Source organism: Corvus kubaryi, unplaced genomic scaffold (genome assembly GCF_017639235.1).
Source record: "Corvus kubaryi isolate FWS band 111438036 unplaced genomic scaffold, C.kubaryi_AGA036_p1.0 37292, whole genome shotgun sequence".
Taxonomy (NCBI): domain Eukaryota; kingdom Metazoa; phylum Chordata; class Aves; order Passeriformes; family Corvidae; genus Corvus; species Corvus kubaryi.
The window spans coordinates 1,275,352-1,293,336 of NW_024581091.1; the positions used below are offsets into that span (position 1 = coordinate 1,275,352).

At 47.6% G+C, this 17,985-nt stretch overlaps 1 protein-coding gene across 11 annotated transcripts in view; it reads left to right on the forward strand.

The window, feature by feature from the left end:
• Window positions 1-17,985, forward strand: part of SLC4A4 (solute carrier family 4 member 4) — a 153,149-nt gene that overhangs the window by 110,398 nt on the left and 24,766 nt on the right. For 7 of the 11 annotated variants that reach the window (XM_042026920.1, XM_042026921.1, XM_042026923.1 and 4 more), the window contains 7 exons: window positions 1,587-1,682; window positions 4,045-4,121; window positions 9,580-9,737; window positions 13,851-13,938; window positions 15,162-15,316; window positions 15,613-15,726; window positions 17,087-17,261. In XM_042026920.1, the coding sequence (XP_041882854.1) occupies window positions 1,587-1,682; window positions 4,045-4,121; window positions 9,580-9,737; window positions 13,851-13,938; window positions 15,162-15,316; window positions 15,613-15,726; window positions 17,087-17,261 (863 nt within the window). The remainder of the gene's footprint in view (window positions 1-1,586; window positions 1,683-4,044; window positions 4,122-9,579; window positions 9,738-13,850; window positions 13,939-15,161; window positions 15,317-15,612; window positions 15,727-17,086; window positions 17,262-17,985) is intronic. The other 4 variants (XM_042026919.1, XM_042026916.1, XM_042026924.1 and 1 more) reach the window with 1 other exon arrangement.

The window sequence follows — 17,985 nt, forward strand, 5'->3', positions numbered from 1 at the left end:
CCAAAATTCTGGGCAGACAAAACTGGACTAAGCAGTTCCTCCTTGTTACCTTGTGAAGACATAGCCCCTTTCCTTGCTTCTGTTGGTAGAAGGTTGAGCTGTATGAAGTGTTCAGCAAGGATATTTCCATGTTACATGTTGATGGGACTCCTGCAGGGGTTTTCGACAGGTTTTTGTGTGTGTGTGTGGTTTTGTTGAGTGGCTTTTGAAGAGTTCTTTGTGTCCCTTCCTGGCACAGGCCTTGTCCTGCACCCCTGGAGCAGTACATAACACCTGGGCTAGCAGCTCTCCGGCTGGCACACCTTGGGGTTTGCCATGGTAAAACGTGGGATCTGCAGTCCCCATCCTTTCTGCAGGTGCCTGAGGGCTGATCAGTATTTACCAGCCTTCTGTGATAACATTTGCTATCCATTTTTGACATTTTTCTTTCAGAGCTTCGTGCCTGCCAGCATTTTGTATAATTTAACACCTGCGTGAGCCTTTGGCAACTGAGAAAGGATCAAATCCTACTAAACCCAAGCTGGCAGAGGCTGTAGAAAACTGTGATGTGTTTAAGTGTGTGTAAACCACCATAAATAATGGCATGGTCCTGTCACCGTGTGGGTGCTGCCTAAACACCTCCTGAGCGCTGTTTGTTCACACTGTGCTGGCAGCATGGTTTGGAAACCGTTGAGTGGGAAGAGCAGGCTGTTGGCAAGGTGTCAGCTGAGGCACAGACAGGAGGGTACCTGGCTGCAGGGGAACAAAGGTCTTACTCTGCGTTAGAATCCTGGAAGAGTTTGGGTTGAAAGGGAGCTGAAAGACCACCTTGTTCCAGGCCCCTGCCACTGGCAGGGCACCTTCCACTAGCCAGGTTGCTCCAAGCCTTGTCCACCCTGGCCGTGGACACTTCCAGGGATGGGGCAGCCATGGCTCCTTTGGTGCAGCATTAATCAGTTCAGTGATTTTCCCATGAGCTGTGACCTCAGTGCCTTTATAGCTGACCAGTGGCATCAGCTGAACATACCAGCACAGAGGAGACCTGTCGAAGTCAGAAATGAGGTGTTGTCCAAGGAATGCTTGGAAAACCCCTATCAATGTGTGTATTGGCATCATTGGGAGCATTGCAGACTAAGGTGAGCATTTCCAAGTCTGGATTGCTGTGCCTGGCTACGTATGGATGGGGTCAGGATGCTCAAAGTTGGCTCCTGGGACATGACCTGATTTTTATTTTCAAAAACCTCTTGTTACTGATGGTGCTGCAGTCTGGAACTGCTCAGTGCCACCAGCACTGCAGCTGCTCGCTCACTTCCTTGAGATCTGCTTCCAAGATGCCTGAATTTCAGACACCAGGGATGGAAAGCTGTGTCCAGCCCTGCCAAGTGAACGCTGCGAGGTGGAGCTGTGGAGGAGATGTCGGGATCTAAATGAGCGGGCTTTGGTGACCACACTGTGCAGCTGAAACCTTCTCTCCTGCCTGGCTTCCCTGTAGCACTGCTTGGGCCTTTCTTTCTGGCATAATTTTATTTTCTTTTCTTTTAACTTTTCCCCTTTGCTCTCTTCCTGCTCTTTGCTGCTGCTCCTGTCTCCTGCTTGCCTGGCACAAGCACGCAGCCCGCTCGAGAGCTCCGTGCCCTGCCTGGCCACCCGCACCTTGGACGATGAACTGGGAGTGCAGCGCAGCCCCAGCGTGGGATGGCTCAGTAAGTGCTGGGCAGGGCTCAGGGTGGGCAGACTGGGGGCCAGGAGAGGAAGAGGAAGGGGGAAGTCTCACCAGCCGGGCTCCTAACGCTTGCTGCTGCATTAACAGTGGGAGGAGTGCAGGTGCATTCCATGGGGGATCGTGCTGCTCTGGCTGTTCGTATTATCCCCACTGTGCCCTCCACTGCTCTGTTTCATTCTGTTTTCCTTTTCCCCTTCATCTGGGATGAAGCAGGTAGGTCAGGCCACACTCCCAAGGGGAATCTAAGCTGGCTGATGGCACTATTTTTTTTTGTCTCTTGCAGTATCCTTTGGCTGTTAAAGGGGCTTAAATATTTTAATTTCCATATAAATTAACCTCAGAAATAGTCTCCCAGCTTGATCTCTCTGGGGTGAACCGGACAGTTCTCTGGCACCGCTCCTTTCCCATTCTCTCTGTCAGCCATGACTCGCAGGAGCCTTGCTGATCCCAGAGGAGCGTACTGCTCCTCCCAGGAAGGCACAGCTTAAGGCACTGGTGGCACAGAGGTGCTCTTCAATGGCCACAGCAATCGACAGAAGTCTGAATTCCAGGATATTCCCCGTGATAGATTACTATGGAGCTGATTCATAGGATGAGATAGTAGCATGGAGAGAGGTTTGGACTGCCTGCCGTACTTCCCGCACCAGTCCTTGGCTGAGCACGACTGTGGACAGGCTCATGTCACCTTTGCCAGAGAGACAGGAATGGGAATTGGGCCTGGATCAGGAAATTTTCCTTTGTTAGCAAACACCATAAGGGTGACTGTTTTGTGCCAGAAGTCCTCGGCAAGGGTCTCAGCAGCAGAAACTTTGTACTCCACGTGTTTTTTTGGAGCTATGGTGAGTTCGTGTGGATGTGTGGAGCCCATTAGGAGAGGGTTTGTTTGGAGCTGCTCTGAGTTTGTGTGGCTATGTGTGAACCCCCCTGCTAGGAGAAGGAGGCTGGTAGCAAGGGTAGAGAGAAAGGCACAAGCTGCCTCCTCTTGGGACAAGGGTCATTATACCCCAGGGAACAGTCAGCTTGGAATCTAATAAACAAAACAAACAAGCGATGTAATCTGGAAAAAATAGCAGCTAAATGGGGTCTTAAATAACAGCAGGAAGAGTTGAAGCTGGGGATCCCCCTTTTGTTCTACACGATTTATCTGGTTGTGCTTGGCTTTGGCTGTGCTGATGTTGCTGGACATGGCAGTAACGCACAGCAGGTACACTGTGGTTCCAGGTGGCTTACAGGAGGGAATACTTTGAGTCTAGTGCCACATACGTTGTAAAGAAAACACAGCTCTGGGGAGTCCAGAGTTTTTATTCCCACTCCTTTGGTTATTTGCTCCTGGTGCTGATTTGTTATTGAGCTCATTTGTGCTGGGAGCTTGGACACTGAGAACTTGGACATTTGTTTTAATAATATCAAAAAAATATTGTCTCAGGACACGACCTCAGTTGGGAAATGCCTCAGTGCCATTTTTTAAAATATTTCCTCTCTTTCCAATGAAGTTCATGGTCAGAAACTCTGGGATAAAAGCTCCTGGTGCTGTGTTTCAGGTTCCTGCAAACGTGATGAGAAGGGATGGGAACATTTCAGGATAATTTATAACAATTCATACTGACCACTGTGATTTCTGACCCTGTATCCATCCCAGAAGTGTTTGTTTACTATTGCTTTGTTGTTTGCTTGCGTTTTGGGTTGTTTCAAATTTAATTATTCTGCTGTATCTCTGGGGAGTCTTATTCACCTCTGTGGAGAATCTGGTGTCAGGAATTGGTGACTCGTGGCCCGTCAGTGTGGCACATATGTTGTTTTAATCAGTGAGATGCTTAAGGTTCATGAGCTTAGTTAATGAGCTTACTTGGAGCGAGGGAGGCGTTCACTAGGGGCTGTCTCAAAGGACCAGGAGCTGCCATTCTCCCTCTCTGCATGAGCTGTGTGCAGTGTCTGACATGCTGAGGAGGGCAGATGCCAGCCACGTAGGAGAGCTGAAGCCAGGGATTTGTACCCTGGAAGGTCCCAGCCTTGTGCAGGGATGTGTTTGTGATGGGTCCTGGGTGACCTGGCGCCATTAGCAGTGTGGTGCTGCTTTGCTTTTCTTCCACAGGCAGGAATTACGGCAAGTCTTTGGTCTCTTTTGCTGTCCTGGGAGTCACGGGACTGCTGTGGGTCAAAGGTGATGAAGCGTTAGCATCTTAAATCCCCCCTGTGCCACATCAAGTGACAGAAAGCAGCTTGTCAGGGTCTGGAATTCCCCACATCAGCATCCCAAGGAAAGGTGTTGCTATAGCCTGAGCCTCTGTGTTCTGACTGGATCCAAGCAGCTGCTTTAACTGGTGTGAACATTGTTCTTACAGGCAGCCCAGCCATGGCTCACCGAAACCTGACTTCCACCAGCCTCAACGACATCTCGGACAAGCCTGAGAAGGACCAGGTAAGCTCCAGGTCCAGCCTTCTGTTGGGGATGTGTTTGGAGAGGAGCTGGACGTTGGGGAAAGGGCTCTCTGTACCTTAGCACTGAAAAAAAAGAGGGTGAACAAGGTGAGTATTTTTGAGTTCTGTGAGTGGATCTTCCACTGTTTAAGCACCAACCCTTGAAAACAGCAGGTTAATCTCCAACAAGGTCTGAAGCAAGGGATACCACATAGATGGCATCTTGCTGATCCCCATGAGAAAGGAGGGAAAATAGCCAGGGATTGATGGATTTTGGATCTTCTTCCTGCTCAGGGGTTACAAGGGTCCACAGAGGAGCACCCTGGGCTGAGTGTTCACAGGAACCATGGGGTCGAGCAGGAGCACGTAGGGGAATGTGTCCTTGCTGCAGCAACTGGTGGAACAAAGGTGCCACCTCCCTCTGCAGGTTGCACAATGTTGAAGGTGGCTGTGCTGACAGGTCATGCGGGAGAGCAGCGCCAAAATGCAGTAATCAAGTTAAAATTGGCCGCTAGTGACAAATCTCCGTGGACTTGACCTCTTCCTTAGACTAGGGTAATGTTTGTGGTGTGGCATAGCGGCTGTCTTTGTGTTTGTTTCCGTCCTTTCCGAAGGCTGCCGGTTCTGGGGGGTAGCAGTAAGTTTATTCCAACTCTTAGAAAACTGGTGTCTGAATGAGGTCTCTGTGCAAGTTTCAAAAAACCTTTGTCTGGGTTCAAAAAGTGGGTTATTCTCAAAGCCTGACTGTTTCTTTCGGAGAATCTCTTTTTTTGTCTGCATCTTTCAGCATTCCCTAGTCCCGTGGTGATTCTGAATGCAAATGAGAGTCACTTTGGAAAATTATTTGGGTAACACAGCATTGCTGGCCAGTTGAGGATGATTCCAGTCCTTCAACAGTGACTGGTCACAATCTTCCGTAAGTGCATCCTGAAAGAGACACAGCAACATAATTGAAGTAGAAAACTGAGTTCAGAGTAATTAACTATTTTAAAAAGAAATAGATATTTGCCTAAATAAATACACTTTCATGGAAAGAGAAGGGGGACAGCATGTTTTGCACTGACCTCAGTGTCATGCAGTGTTATAGTATCATCTGTGGTGGTGGTATTTCCAAAATACCTGTTTCCTTTAATACATGCAGCCACACCTGCGGAAGAAGGAGGATTGTAAAATAGCTTTTTGTCATTGGACAAACTGCTTTGTTATATTTTTAATCCCATTATAATTGGGGTTTTAATGCTGGGCCAGCCCAAAGCTGGGGCTGAGCGTTGCAGCAGCTTCACAGCTCTCAGCAGTGCAGACATTTCCCACTGCCCCTCCTGTGTCTCTGGAAATTCAGATAATGAACTTCTGTGGTGAATTGGGTATAAAAATAGATGTTTTGGTAGCGTTGATAGGGAAATCTGTTAATAGACGCAGTTGGGAGTATGCTCCAAAGTTCTTACCTTCCTGGCTCTTGGTAGTGAGAACTATTTCTTGCTAAGTGTAGAGTTCCAGAAATCCTCTCAGTTAATTAGCCCGTGTCCTGCTGATGAACTTTGCACAGGTGGGAGCCTTGTCCTTTGCGCCTTGAGACATGACCCTAGAGCTCAGTTTCCATGGCTGATCGACTCAATGTCCTGCCTTGATTGACTTTGTGGCATTGTGGTGGTGCCTGGCAACTTCCTTGAGCAGGACTCAGTGTGCCATAGAGGAGGCACGGCAATAACCCATCCTGTTACCGCAGCATGAGCTGCAAAGAGAACAGGTTCTCTTGCCTTGGCAGCAGGGAGACTGGCTGTTGTTATTTGGGCAGCCCCTCTGGAAGCTGGACAGTTAGTGAGGCCATACAGGCAGGTGGGAGTCTGCTGGAGACACAGAATATCCCAATTTTTATTTATTTGTGTGCATGTAAGAACTGTGACAGGTGAGGTCAGTTTATAGCTGTTGTCTGGAGCATCACTGCCTTCCTACGTCCTCTGTCAATCCCTGATTTTACACAGAAAGAGGATTGTGTGCCTGTGTTTTAGAGGAAGAAACTTCTTCGTACCTTCAGTAACTTTCCAGTCTTCCTACATCCTTAATTTTCAGTTCTGCAACCTTTAATGCTATTTGGAATGGTGCAACTAATAATCAAGGGAATTTATAGCCAGCATACTCCTTTAATCTGTAGCATTCCTGCTCCTTTTCTCAGAATGTTGCAAGGTTCAGAGATCTGATCTGTCAGAATCCTCCTGGATTCATCCCTACTGCCAGGGACCCAGACAGCTCTGCCTGGCTCAGGGGTGTTACTTATGACTACTGAATCAGGTAGTTCGCGTCGGCCGGCTCTCTCTGCCATGGGAATGATGGCTTGATCCACTGGGATTGCAAAGAGGCTGGCTCAGCATCCTGCAGAAGCTGCCGGGCCCTGACTCAAACTGCTCCAGTGAGAAGCAGCTTCACTAACGGCCCACGGATTTGGGGTTTGCTCTTCTGTAATTTTTTTCCTTTGGGCTTGTTTGGCATTTTATAAGGATAATTAGGGAAGAGGAGGTGTATTCCCTTTCATTGTGTTTGTTCTGGCAGAGCACTGCTCCTGAGGTGGCAGTGCAGAGAAGGGATTTGCCTTCATTTGTTCTATTTTAGGAGGTGTTGGCTGCAGTTAGTGCCCTGGGCATTTGCAGCTGGAGAGACAAGCAGTGGCATTTTGGGGCAATTTATTCTTCTTTTTTGTATTGCAATTAATAAATGAGCATCTAGGCTTCCGGCCCTCTCCTGGGCTCACAGCTCTTTGTTGCCAGATACATTAGTGGTGCTGGAGCTACGTCTGTAAAACCAGGACCTCTCCTGGCTGGAGAATTCCTTCAGCTCCTGAACGTCAAGCTGTTGGATCAAGTTTTTCTCTAGTGCCATATTCATAGAATCCCAGAATCTCAGAATGGATTGGGTTGGAAGGGATATTAAATATCATTCCATTCCACCCCCTGCCATGGGCAGGGCCACCTTCCACTAGACCAGGTTGCTTCAACCCCTGTTCAGCCTGGCCTTGAACACTTCCAGGGATGGGGCAGCCACATCTTAATATTTTAAAAACATTTAAAAGTCTTTTTTTTCAGCTTATGTGTGAAGGAAAGTGATTGAAAAGAGTTAAGTAAATGACAAATTTATCAGCCCCTCTGGTGCTGTAGTGCCAGCGGACCATAGGAAGCTGGGGAAGTTCCTACTGCTGTTCCCACTCCAGTCCCTCCTCCTGTGAGAAATCCTTTGACTGTGCTCTGTTAGAATGTCCTTGGCAGCTCCGAGTGGTTGAACCACCAGGACTCCTTCAGTACCAACATGTAAAATAAGGAGACATGAAAGGAAAGCTGTTTTCCCAGGGACCTGCTATTCCTGAGCTGATGCAACAGCATATAGAAAGGGAATGTATGTTGATATAAGGGGAGTTTCCTGACTTGGCGTTATCTCTGCTTCCAGAGGGCTTGGATGTGGGGCGAGCCTGGCTCTGAATGAATACGGCCAGTCAGAGGGAGGCACAAACCCCTTCTTATTTGTTGTGGTGTAGGCACTGTGTATTCAACCCGGTGTTTCCATGTCAACAGGGGATCTGTGCCAAAGCCAGCGCTGAAGTAAAAAAAGAAATTGGCCTTGTTTAGAGAAACCCTTCTGCCTTTCCTGGGGACCAGTGGACAGGGAGGCGCTGGCTGGATCCCATTCTTGGGAATGCAGTCGTGTGATTGATAGTGGGAGTGATTCCCTGCTTTTCCTGTTGGAACATCTTACCTCCACAGTTGCAAGCAGACATTGCCAATTTTGAGGTCTGTCAGCCTGGGTGACCTGCTTTCACTCCATGGAGCTCCATTGAAAATGATTGTCTTCCAGTACAATCAATGCCACCCTTCTGGAGGAAAGGAAAAGTTTTTAGAAAGTTTAGTTTCTAAAAGAAACTGGAATTTCACTTACTTTTGCTGTTTTTCTTGATGCAGAGAGCAGTTTTGCCTGCCTGGTTTCTCCCCATATCCACAGTGACCCTCTAAAGCATCCTTGGGTGATGGAGCAGCCTGCTTGGAAGGTACCCCTGGAAGCAGGTGTTCATGGGATAAGCTGTGGGAAGGTGATCAGGTGATCTTAAACCTATGTGTGAGCAGAGACAGAAAAACAGAGAGACAGAGGCAGGTTCAAGTTCCAGGGGGAATTAACCTTCCATAAGTGCTACTCAGGAGTGTGTACTTAGGAGGTGCTTTCATTTCCAGTTGATCCGAAGTGGTGTTGATGATCCGAGTGCTTCAGTACATTTAAGGAAATTGTGATTTTGAGGTTGCTGTGCCTTTTTGCAAGTACAGTGCTGGAGACCTTTGGCTTTTGACATAACACTAATTGTTGGGTTGGAATGGTGTTCAATTTGGCAGGGGAAAGTGAAGCTCCCTCCTCCCTCCCTTGCTCCTGGATGCTGCTGAGGAGTCGAATCTTTCCAAAGCTTCTTTGGGGAATGGTTCAGAATGGATTTTAAGTGCTGACTGCACTGATCACCAGTCTGATAAATGATTTAAGAAAGTGGCGAGTGGTGCTGCAAAACTCATTTCGAGATAAACAAACCTACTGTAATGGCAGTTCTTCAAAATTAGGTTTGCTGTGCTGGGCAGGGGGGAGGCTGAAGGGGCTGGAGCCTTTGGCCTAAGGAGCTTGGTGGCCACAGGAGACCCTGCAGGTCAGTTCTGGCTCAGAGGATCACCTGGGTTTGGGCCAGGTGTCCAAACCAGCCGTGGTGTTGCTCAGTGATCCTTGTTCAGCGACACGGCCAATCTGATGAGGTAAATTAAATGTTTGTTGTGGATTTGCCATTATTTTTTTACCACCACTATGCTCTCAAACACTGTCTGTGGAAGAACTGGTAGCACTTTTCCAGACTTTGTCCACAGAGCTCCTTGATGCTTATTTACTATTTCTTCTGGTGGTAATCCTCATTGAAGCATGCAGGGGTAGGATGGGTCCAGCAGTTTCCTTCCTGTTAAATCAATTCATGTATTTTCCTGAGACTTTTTCCATTTTTCTCCTTCCTTGAGTCGTCTGACACAGTTCATTAGGGATTCATAGCCCAGTTCAGTGCCCTCCCTTGCTGGTGCTCCTGGCAGTACATCCTCCCTCTCCATTCACCCTTCGCCAGACACACACAGAGCATCTCCAGAGATCATGCAGGGAGAGGGGACAGATTGGGAACCACCTGAGGGCAGGGTTTTCAAAAGCCTTCAACTCCAAATTACTTCTGCTGCTGCTGAAGTTCGAACAAAGGCGTCTCGCAGAGGCTGAGTTGAGAACTCGGCGGCTGCTGCTGCAGTGTTTTCCCATTCCCTGTTGATGACATTTCTCCATGGCTGGATCCAGGCTGAGGGTGCATATTATTGCAGAGCCCATGAGCGTGCACAGTTACAGCACAGAGGTGCAGAGGTGAGAAGAACGTGCCCAGCACAACTTAACTTTCTTTTCCTCTTTCACTGCTGCAGCTGAAGAATAAATTCATGAAGAAATTGCCTCGGGACGCTGAGGCCTCCAATGTGCTGGTCGGGGAGGTGGATTTCCTGGAGAGCCCCTTCATCGCCTTCGTGCGGCTGCAGCAGGCGGTCATGCTGGGAGCTCTCACTGAGGTCCCTGTTCCCACACGGTAAGGACACCCAGCCCCCAGGCAGGGCACCGGACAGGGAACTTGCATTTCCACCTGATAAAGTGAGAACACCAGGCCAGAAGATGTTCTTCCCTGCTTTCTATCCCGTGACATGCAGAACCGTCAAGATTGGTGGTGTAAAGTGACAAAACTCACTGAAGCTGCTTCATCATTTTCAGATTCTGAGTTTGGTTATAAGTAAACCATTACACAAACACATTGACTTAGCACGTGAGTAGTATAGGGCACTGTCAGTGTTAACTCCTGGGGCTTTTTTCCTGCCCCTTCTGTACAGATCCCAGATTCCCTCTGCACATTTTTGCTGTACATATTATTCTTCTTCTCAGATCAAATGAAAGATTCAATTCTGGCCCTCCTGGGGCGAAAAAAAAAAAAGTCAGGTGAACTGGGACATAAAATTCTATTGGGGCTTGTTGCTTTGTAATGCGTAATGGCTCAAGGAAAAATGTCAGAGAAATATTTTATTTATTGTGACTCATGTTGCAAATTAATCTCAGTCTCACAAATAGCAATATATCTTGTGTTCTTAAATATTTGAAGTCACTGCTTGAGTATGCCTGGCTGTCTAAGCTGCCCTGTGTGAATTCATAGCAATATCACAGCCCTTGTATGGAGTGGAAGTTAGTTGACTGTTGGAATCCTTGCCTCTTTCTGTGTACCAAACAAAGGGAAAAGAGGATCTTGCTTTGCTCTTAATGGTAGTAGCAGTGTTTGTATTTCTTGGAGTTGCATGAAGTGGTTTCTCACAGCCACATCCACAACCGTCTGCACATGCTGGGTATTCAGGTAGGAGTGTGGGGGACCCAGATGTGGCTTCATTTTGTAGCAGGTTATTCATTCCTCATTCCATGCTTCAGTACTCGGCTTCCAACTCTAATCTGTCTACTGAGTATTTTTTAAACATATCTCCAAGTTCTTTTCGGCAGTTGTAAGATTAGGTATTGTTTGCTGTGGTGGTGGGAGCCAGGAAGTTAGATCCAGGATTGCTGGACAGCCTCATTACTCAGTAGCAATAATCAAGGCTGTATGTCCTTCCATGCCAGCATTTTTCCCAGGAAATAGTATCATCCATTTGCTGTTCTCCGAAGTAAATGCTGGCCCTAATCAAAGCAGGAAGGCTCATTAGGTGGCTTTCATGAGTGATGAAGAGCCATTTGCCATGGCTGCATCCTACGAAATTCGATCAAGGAAATCCCCTCAGGGCCACGAGGAGCTGTGATGGAACATCTCCGGTGCTGCCGGCATTCCTGCCGTGGGCCTGCCTGCACTAAAAGCCTGCAGACTCCACAGGATGCTGGAGCTGGGGCCTCTGGCATGCCCAGCCTTCTGTCCCATGGGGCTTCTCCTTTTATTTTGTTGAATTGTTGACTCCCTGCTGAAATTGCAGGCACCACACGGTCCCAGCTGGGCACTGAGCAGCCTCCTGGGGTTTCTAATGCCGCGGGAGCCAATGTTTGGGTGCTGTGGGCTGCAGGACTGGCGTGGGCCAGGTCTCTCAGTACTGGCAGTGTGACCTGTGTCTGCCTCTCTCTGTAGGAAGCAGCAGGTTGGTTTTATGTAGGGCAGGAGGGGGTTAAACATGCAGGTTTTGGCTCAGGGCTAATCCAGCCCCTCTGTCTGGGGTGCTGTGTTAGATGAACATTTCCTGCTCTTAAGCAACTGCAGATAGAGAAGCAAGGAATGGTTTGGGTTGGAAGGGAAAGGATCTCAAAGACCATCTAGTTCCAACCCCCTGCCATGGGTAAGGACACCTTCCACTGTTCCAGGTTGCTCCAGGCCCTGTCCAACCTGGCCTTGGACACTTCCAGGGATGGGGCAGCCACAGCTTCTCTGGGCAACCTGTGCCAGGGCCTCCCCACCCTCACAGGGAAGGATTTCTTCCTAATACCCAGTGTAACCCTGCCCTCTCTCAGTGAGAAGCCATTCCCCCTTGTCCTGTCACTGCAGGTCCTTGTCCCCAGTCCCTCTCCAGGGCTCTGCTGTAGCCCTTTCAGGCACTGGAAGGGGCTCTGAGGTCTCCCTGGAGCCTTCTCTTCTCCAGGCTGAACACCCCCAGTGCTCCCCACCTGGTTCCAGAGCACAGGGGCTAGTAATAGAAAAAGGAGGGATATGCAGTTGGAATAGAGAGGTCCCAGCCTTTCCTGAGTTTTTTTCTTACTGGTCAGATTGAAAAAACCTTTAAGTCCTTTGGTTTTCTTGTGTTGAGTTTAATCCCATTACTTGGGACTCCTCATAGGGGGAAGCCCTGAGCTGGCAACATGGCTTGGGAATGGCTTTGTATTTTCATCAGAGCAATGCACAATCCTGTGTTCAAGGCTGCTGTTTAATGCAGTGAAGATGGGGAGAAAGATGAGGAATGAGCCAGGAGAAGATGTTTCTTGGAGGTAAGCCGCACAGACTTGCACAGTCTGGTGTGCAGAGCTGGGAAAGGCTGGTGTCTGCAGGTCTCAAATGAAGTGAAGTAACTTGCCCAAAGGTCACTGGGAAGCGAGGGGCAGATCCAGGAGTCTGGTTCTCCCTGGCCTCCTGACTGAGGCTTTTCACTGCAAAGGCAATTTGCCTCCAGCACTTGGCTGAGATTCCTTTGTTCAGGTGCCTTTAACCCTTATCTAGCTGTTCTAGCAATGCACTGAGAGAAGCTTTGGATTTTGTTACTACTTCTGAGAGACGTTGAGCTTGGTGGAACCTCACATTCCCTGCCTTGGAGCATTATTAGCAGTGTTAAGTATCAGAAATGGGCATTCGATAATTCAGCATGTGTTGTGTGCAGCAGGGAGGAATTCTGGAGTGGCCTTCAGCAGAGGAAGAGGAGGAGTATGGCACAGCTAGGAGTGAGGGCTTTTGTAGGTGGTAATGTTCATAACTAAATGATATTAAACCTATGCAGACATAATCTATTTCAGACCACTAAAATACATTAATGTTTTTGTGTTTGTAATGTTCGGCCGATGAAAAGATCTTGTTCTACCCACTGAAGGCAGTTCTGAGCTGAATTAGGACAAAGAATTTGGAAAAGGCCACAGACTCCGTGTTTTCAAGAGTTTTAGTAGTGCAGCAGCATTCAGGTGCTGCTGCTCTGTGCTGGAAAAGAACCAGCTGGTGGGATTATTGCAGAAGAGGGTTATAAAAGTGCCTGGTTCTCCCGGAAAACCAGGAGAATGTCAAGCAGCAACTCCTGAAGTTATGAACCTCTTTTTTTTTTTTTTTTTTAAATATTAATATGTTTGGCTTAATTTGCAGCCTGGAGTTTGGGAGGAGTTGGCTGAGGAACAGTTTTTCTTGAATGTTGTTTTATAAGAACTGGTAAAGCAGGCGAAGTTCCAGGAGGTGGGAGGAGAGCAGAGGACGTGACCTGGGCGTGTGTGGCTTACTCACCTCCCTGTGAACCTCAAGTAAAACACTCAAACACCTCGTGAAGAACTCGACTAAGAAGTGTGATGTAGTAATGCCAATCAGTATGTATTTATGGATCCTGTCCTACTAACTTGCTGCCTTTTTTGTTCAGGACTCTAGATTTTTTTAAACAGAAAGTACTTGTTTGGATATAATACTCCTCATAAGCCATTTAACTTAGTACTTCATCATATTTGAATTAGGGAGATAAAATAATATTTAGTCCAGTCCTTGGAAGGGGAGAGGTGTTTCTGGTGAGGTTATTTCATCTGTATGTTTGCACTGACAAAGGTTTCGTATCATGGTAATTTTTAAACCCTTCAGCAGTGACTTGGATGTAGCTGCTGCCCAGAGAGATCATGTGAAAAATAAAGTGTCCAAGGCCAGGTTGGACAGGGCTTGCAGGAACCTGGCTAGTGGAAGGTATCCCTGCCCATGGCAGGGGCCTGGAACTGGATGGCCTTTAGGGTCCTTTCCAACACAAACTTTTCTGTGATTCTATGAAACAAATCCCCATGGAGGTGGACAGGGTGTGGTGGGCCACAGGGCGTAACCTCTGCTCCGAAGTTATCTTGAGGCCACTGGCAGCCTCCGGATCTCTAACAAGGACCACAATTTTTAAAGTCAAATTTCTGTTGTATAAGTAATAAGCAGTTTGTTTTTCCATCCTTAACGGGATCAACCTCTTGGTTTTGTCAGATTTCTCTTCATTCTGCTGGGACCAAAGGGCAAAGCAAAGTCCTATCATGAGATTGGCCGAGCCATTGCCACGCTGATGTCGGATGAGGTAGGTGTTTTGGCATCTCCCGTGGGAAATGGCATCTCCCAAGCAACGATGTCCTTCCCTCCAGCCTGATCAACAGGAAGGAGCATTCACGTAAAGCTGAAATATCCACGTTATCTCCAAATTCCATCTGTTGACTTAATCATTGCCTCTGGCTTCATGGTTTTTAGAAGTGTGACTCTAGGAAGGGTTTGTCCGCTCTGTGTATTTTCCTGCTAGCGATCACTCTTTCATATCAACTGTGAATTAATTATTGAATTTATTCTGTCGTGGTCTGCACCTTGTGTCCCATTCTACCATGCAGGCAGGGATATCCAGGTAACCCCCATGGGACTGGTTCTCCCAGGCCGTGGTGCTGTGTGCGGCACTGGATCCCGAGCACCGGCAGTGTTCGTGTGTTATCCAGGAGCAGCGGGCCGCTCCTCACGCCCCTCGCTGCCGTGGCTGGGCTTTCAGGATTCATTTACTGCTTCTTTCTTCTAGCGTCCCTTGGGCTCCGTGTGCCGGGGCTCATTCACATTAGCTTCGTTTCTTGGCATCGCTTCGCTCTCCTGCAGTTCCTTAATTACAGCTTGGCTGCTTCCAGCTTTCCTGGTTTCTGTCGCTCAGTGGTCTGCTTTCCACAGCCCCAAAGTCTCTTCCTGCCACCAGCTCGTCTGTCACATGCATTGATGCACTTCCTCTCCACACAGTCCAGAAGATTCCTATAAAATTCAGCATTACTGTTTTTTTCCCACCTCATCTCTCATTTTTCTTCATGATTAATACCGGGCCTTTCACTAAAACTAGTTTATGTTGTTATTTTTGAGTAAATATTGTCATCAGTTCTGTATCACAGGGTTGAAAATGAATCTGGGTTTGATAGACTGAAGTAGATGGCTTTGTCACAGCGTCTTCTCCAAGTATAACTGAAAGTCCTTACGTAGAGGAAAACTTTTTTTGCATTACAGAAATAGATAATTGCTTTACTAACATTTTCAAACGTTAGAAATAGATGTTTTGCTTAAAGTTAGATATATGCCTGCAAGGAAAGAATCTCTGTTTTTATCCAGCCAAAGGAAGGGGCTTTCTGATGGTCACACCTCCTTGTACCACATGTCCTGATACTTCTTCAGAGGTTTCTGAGAAGGAATTAAGTTGATTTTGTAGAACTCAGCAGCTGCTTCTGGAATCAGGGCCACAGAAAATGCAAACCTTTTCCCACAAGGAGTCTCTTTTCCTTGCAGGTATTCCATGACATTGCCTATAAAGCCAAGGACCGTCAGGACCTGATCGCAGGCATCGATGAATTTCTGGATGAAGTCATCGTGCTCCCCCCTGGGGAATGGGATCCAGCTATTAGGATAGAGCCCCCCAAGTCTCTCCCTTCTTCGGATAAGAGGTAATAGCAGGAGAGAGGCTCTGTGGCAAAGGACAGTGGGCATCAGGTGTGAAAAGGGGATGGGGAGAGCCAGCGTTTTGGTTATTCCAGGTGCATGGAATGACCTGCACCTGCCTGTCCCTGTTTAGAAAGTCCTGGAGATATTTTCAGGTCTTCCTTAGCAGCTGGAGGGAGGATGTTCCTGAAATTCTGCACCTTTAGAGGTGATGATGTAGGGACGCAGTAACATACCCAGTAGTTACTGTGCTCTTCGGGGTTCTGCTTGGTCCTCCTTTTCATGCTGTGTTCTTGCCTAGGAAAAACATGTACTCTGGTGGGGAGAACCTGCAGATGAACGGAGACACACCCCACGATGGGGGGCACGGCGGCGGCGGCCACGGCGACTGCGAGGAGCTGCAGCGGACGGGCAGGTTGGTGACACCCCTGCAATGCTTCCCTTGCCAAACCCTTCCCACCCCAGTGGACTGGCTGTACAGGCTGAGCTGTGACCCCAAAATGTGTCCTGGGGGCTTTTAGTGCCTGGAGTGAGGCTGTCTGAAGGGTTCCGCACATCCGGCTTCAGCGAATTGCAAAATGTCGTAAATCCAATGCTCATTAAATGATCAAAAGCCATTAAAAAGGACAGAGGGCCCAGGTAGAGCCTGTGAAGTCAGGCAAACCGTAAGGGACATAAACATTGGCAGATACGAGCCTCAGTTAATCCATTTGGATTGCTGAAGGGGTGCCTTAGCCAAAAGCAGAGATGTTCCCTTTTCTGGATGTTACTGTTGCAGTCGAATAGCACAGCTGAAGGCTTTTATGGGATAGGAACAGAGAAAGTAACAGAGCCCCAGGCCCTGCTCTCTGCTGTATTACTCTGCTTTGTGCCACATAAAAGTCCACTGGAGTGGGAATGCAGCTCAGGTGGCCACAAACAGCAAGCTCAGCATTTCAAGGTCAGTGCACAGGGCTTCATGGTGGCCTTGTGCTCTCCCTCCCACTCTAGATCTTCTTTTTCAGTTCTAGTTCTAGTTTAAATTCTAGGAGAAAAGTCTGAAAGTCTTCACACCACATTGGTGTGTACAAGGCAGTGGAGTGTCCTGATTTGGGGTCAGAAGGTGGCATGTGCCTGTCTGCTGCAGTGTCTGAGCAGACCTGGTATAGGTGGCGAGCTGTGAGCGGGGGAACAAGAGGCTAAGCAAACATTTTTGCATGCTGACAGTGTCAGAGGCACGTGGAGTTTATAAGAGTTAAATACTGTCTTGTCTGTGAACATACAGAAAAGGATGTCTGCAAGTGAGTTATTTTGTTTTCCAAGAGTATTTCCCTTGTATTTTTACTTCTAGTTCTTTTGCTGGTTCACAATGTGAACCATTTTTCCATGCAGCAGGTTGTTTGTCTCGCCCAGCCATGGTGTCTACTGTGTGGAGAAATTCAGGCAGGGATTTAGACCAGAGTTAATCTATTTTATTACATCAACTAATATATTTGGGAGTAAAAAAACAACAGATGAGCTTCCTGAAATGCAAACTGTAGTGGTCTGTTTCAGCAGAAGCGTGGCTTGTAGTCCTGAAATTTGTCTCTTTCCAGCTGCATCACATATTTGAGATATCTTTCCTTACAACATTCTCTCTGAGATCCCTGGACTGCCACAGCTGTGATAAGACTGTTTGTAATGTGGTGATCTCACTACTTTGAGATAATAATTGCTGGCAGTGTCTCTGATGACTTAGCATGGTGACTTCCACTGTGAAACATCTTGTGTGAGTCTCCTCTCGCTTGTCCTTGCAGATTCTGTGGGGGCTTGATCAAAGACATCAAGAGGAAAGCACCGTTCTTCGCCAGCGACTTCTACGACGCTTTAAATATCCAGGCGCTCTCAGCCATCCTCTTCATCTACCTGGCCACTGTCACCAATGCCATCACTTTTGGGGGATTGCTTGGGGATGCTACAGAGAACATGCAGGTGAGCAAGAGCTTTCCAGAACCAGCAAATACAGCATTTGCCTTTTGCTGTCCAGTCGGAGCAGTGTTTGGGCACCGGCAAAGCTGGAATTCTTGGTAGAATTATGGAGGTGTCCTGTGTTTTCAGTGCTTTCTCTGCTGCTGTGGCTGTCCTTTGACAAATTGTACAGCAGTTCCCTTAAATGATAATTAAAAGCAGGCCCAGGAGACAGAGAAGGTCTTTGCTCCTTCTGTGGAGAGAAGTTCCTCTGATCTGCTGTCAGCTGTACCATTTTAGTCCAATTATGTTTGTTAAGTCTGAATCCTCTGCCTGACTCCTACAATACCTGGGCTTGCGCCTCTCTGGTGAAAAGAAAATCCTAAAATTAATAGGAAAATCAGTAAACTAGGAGATATGATACAGGAGAGAAATGTCAGGTCTTTAGAAAGATGACTTTTGTACTAGTGGGAGGTCACATGCCAAGAATCAGACATATATCCACGGATGGGCTGCATCAATGGCTTAGCTCAGGCTAAAGAGAAGGGATTCTGTATTAACAGTGCTGTAGGTGCTCTGCTCTAGTGGAACAATAGGAAAAGTAGGAGGTTGTGTTTAGACCGATTCGGTTTGGCCACATCAAATCTCCTAGCAATAATTAAACTCATAATGACAATGACTGAGTTATTAATTTATGCAGGTTTAATTAAGTAGAGCATAGGAAATGAGGGCACGTATCTGGACCCAT